Source organism: Vanacampus margaritifer, chromosome 1 (genome assembly GCF_051991255.1).
Source record: "Vanacampus margaritifer isolate UIUO_Vmar chromosome 1, RoL_Vmar_1.0, whole genome shotgun sequence".
NCBI lineage: Eukaryota > Metazoa > Chordata > Actinopteri > Syngnathiformes > Syngnathidae > Vanacampus > Vanacampus margaritifer.
The window spans coordinates 46,416,241-46,419,707 of NC_135432.1; the positions used below are offsets into that span (position 1 = coordinate 46,416,241).

Here is a 3,467-nt window from a genome sequence, read left to right on the forward strand (position 1 = left end):
GTATTCATTGAGATATTGTTTAGAATGTTACTTTTCATAGGGGGTGCATTCATTTACGCTGAGCACTGTATACATATATATATATATATATATATATATATATATATATATATATATATATATATATATATACATATATCAATACATACATATATATATATACATATATAAATACATATATACACATATATATACATATATATACATATATACACATATATATATATATATATATATATATATATATATACTGCGATTGGCTGACAACCGGTTCAGGGTGTACCCCCGCCTACTGCCTGAAGTCAACTGGGATAGCCTCCAGCGGCCCCCACACCCTTGTGAAGACAAGCGGTTAAGAAGATGGATGTGTGTGTATATATATCAGATCACATCTCAGAATTTAGATTAATGATTAATCACTTAATTAAAAATGCTTTTTATCAACATTTTGTGCCCACCAAATTTGAAATTTTGATATTATGATGTCTTCAACATTTTTTTGATCCAATGCAGCACTCACATACTCTTCTTCTAATCAGTTAATTACTTGAAGAATTTAAAATAACAAAAAAAAAGTATATATATATTATATATTTATTGTAATTATATTTTTGACATGAAAACATTTTCTGAATGTCATAGGCAAAACGAATTCTTTACTTGAATGCATATTTTATTTTATTGCTCAGAATTTAAGCAATATATATTTATTGTAATTATAATATTTTTGACATGAAAACATTTTCTGAATGTCATAGGAAAAAAAACTCTTTACTTGAATGCATATCTTATTTTATTGCTCAGAATTTAAGCAATGCCTTGCATTGACCTGACCACCGACCAAAAACATGGACAATGCAAACTCTTACCTCCACCCGCATTCTTCCCTTCTCCGTGCATGTGCAATTAATTGAAGGAAACTTTGAAAACTTCAAAGCGCACGCTCGTTTAGTCAGCTCTATCGCAGAACCTTATTGTGCGTGTTTTTTAAGTCCCCCTAAAAATAAGAGCCACCAATTAAAGCTTGCTCGTCTTGCAATGAATATGACTGCGTTAATTGTGCATTACCACATGATTAATGCGACAATTTTTTGTGATTAATTAACACATCAATTGGAATAAAATGAAAACGAATTACGGGATCTTGGATAGCAAGAACAGGGATTTCAAAAATTGGGTAGTTCTGATCCAGATCACAGCTTTAGAACAACTGGGCACTGATTACTAATACTGACCCAGTGATGGACAATTTTTTGGATGACCTATAATCAATGGAGATAAAAGAGACTAAAGGCAATCCCAATATAAAGGTTATGCTGTCACTCATATTTTCTTGGCAAACACAAGACTGGGAACAAACAGGGACTAACACCAACATAATTACTTTACCCTTAACTCCCACACATGTGTTTGGACCAATACTGTTAGAGGAGATGGTACTGAAAGTCCATCCTTTGATTTTCTGTTCAGGGTTGCAGGGAGCTGGAGCCTGTCCCAGCTGACATGACTACACTCTAAACTGCTCACCAGTCAATCAGAGACAGACAACCATTCACACTCAACACGTCATTGAGTGGGAATCGATCCCACAAGTCAGCTGTGAGAATCACTTCACCATCAATGACGAGATGCACGCCTGTTTTTTTCAGGCCAACAGACTTCCCCAAATCCAGGTCAGTTCACGGAGTCTGTCTGTTTGGCCTGAGCTATGTTGTTGGTCCTGACTTTTTTATCAGACTCAGTTTATTTCTGAGGCTTTGACAGTAGGCGGAAAGGCTGCTGTTGTCCTCCAGCAGTTTGCTGTGCTCCTGCATGAGCCGAGATGATGTCTGGTGGTCTCTCTGGCCCTCTTCCAACTCTGAGATCAACTCCTGCCTAGACAGAAAGTAACATAAAGCCGTGTCACTTGTACTTCATGTTTCAAATAATCATCATCTTTCATATATATATCATACCTGTCAACCTCTGCCGATAACTGCCCTTATAAATGATTATGATTCCCCTTACAAACCCCAAAAAAACCTTACAAACACCGTACGACGCATGTTTACTCGCGGTAACCAGACAGTGTAATAGAAATAACAAAGGTAATTTGCATACAAAGTCTTTTATTCAATTTAAAAAGTTTACAATGCAATAAACTGTGCCTTCAGTGCTTCCTATTGTAAGCCAATGTGCATGATTTAGCAGACTTTATCTGCTCTAATGAGGGTCTCACTTGTGAGCAACAGTTGTCACAGTTCAATTTCATCTGTAATAAAGAAGTAAGAGTGTCTGTTCCCATTGTCTTTCTGTACTCTGTATGAATTTTCCTCACATGGCTGAAAACCCGCTCGCTATCAGCATTACTGTGAGGAAGGCTGAGTAAAATTAGATACATCTTTCTCATCAGTGGAAAGCGATCCAGCCCCAAACCAGTTTTCATTTTGAACACATGAGGCCAAAATGTCTCTGGACGAATTGGTTGTCCATCCTGACTTTTCTGAGGGAGAAGATCATCAGGTATTAGTTGATAGTCTTCCCATTCATCTTTTAATTGTTCCTGATCAAAGTCTGGTGTAAACTTGTTTGCAAGCTTAACAATACTTGTGTAATCCAACATCTCTCTCTTTCTTGGGTCCAACACCACCAAGTCACTCAGTATTGTATTCTCAAATGGAAATTTTTGTATCATTTTAGTTACAACAGCCTCGTAGAAGGCACGAACAGAGGAAAAAAAAGTTGCTTGCATGGCTGGTGTGATGCTTTGCCTGATTTCATCCTCCTCATTGGTGTCTTGGAAGAGGGCCCTGGTGCCCAAGCCAACAGCAAGCCTGCTATCTTCATGCTGCAGGCATCTGTTTGTATAATCAACTGCCAGCAGGCTATCAGCAGATTTGACATGTTCCATTTGCACAAATTTCACCAGAGTTTCTTTAAGAGTCTTTCCATTTCTGGTAGCAAATCTCCAATCATACATGCCTCTGTTTGGAACACAATATTGAATTGATTTATTTGAGGCAGGATGAAGCTGAGGAAGTGGAGTGTGAGGAGAGTAACAGGGTCTTGAAGTCGATCATGGATGCTTTTCACTTTACCTGCCCTTTCAACATCCGCATGGCTAGCGAAGTAGCTTTTGAGTGCTTCGTACTGAGACAATGTTCTTTCAACCACTTTTTGCAGAGACAACCATCGTGTCGGACAATGCTCTAGGATTTTTTCTTGCTCGGAATTTGTAAAGTCCTGAAACTCTTTAAAATCCTCAATTCGTTTGGAACTATTTTTAAAAAAATAAAATATATCCACCAGCAAGTCATCTATGTTTACTGGCAATGTCTTCAGTCCATCTTTGACACACAGATTGCCAAGATGACAAATGCATCCAACACTAAAAACAGCCCCATTTTTTTCTTTTATCCTAGACAAGACAGAGTTTTTCTTTCCAACCATGGTGTTGCAATTGTCGCTTGCAAATCCCACAACGTTAC

The 3,467-nt window shown here is 37.4% G+C and overlaps 1 protein-coding gene across 4 annotated transcripts in view; it reads right to left on the bottom strand.

The window, feature by feature from the left end:
* Positions 1 to 227: 227 nt before the first annotated feature.
* Positions 228 to 3,467, bottom strand: part of LOC144043505 (mitogen-activated protein kinase kinase kinase 7-like) — a 97,423-nt gene continuing 94,183 nt past the window's right edge. For 3 of the 4 annotated variants that reach the window (XM_077557382.1, XM_077557251.1, XM_077557470.1), the window contains one exon: positions 228 to 1,875. In XM_077557382.1, the coding sequence (XP_077413508.1) occupies positions 1,707 to 1,875 (169 nt within the window). In that variant the 3' untranslated portion in view covers positions 228 to 1,706. Of the gene's footprint in view, positions 1,876 to 2,091 lie in introns of those variants that run through there. The other variant, XR_013291126.1, reaches the window with a different exon arrangement.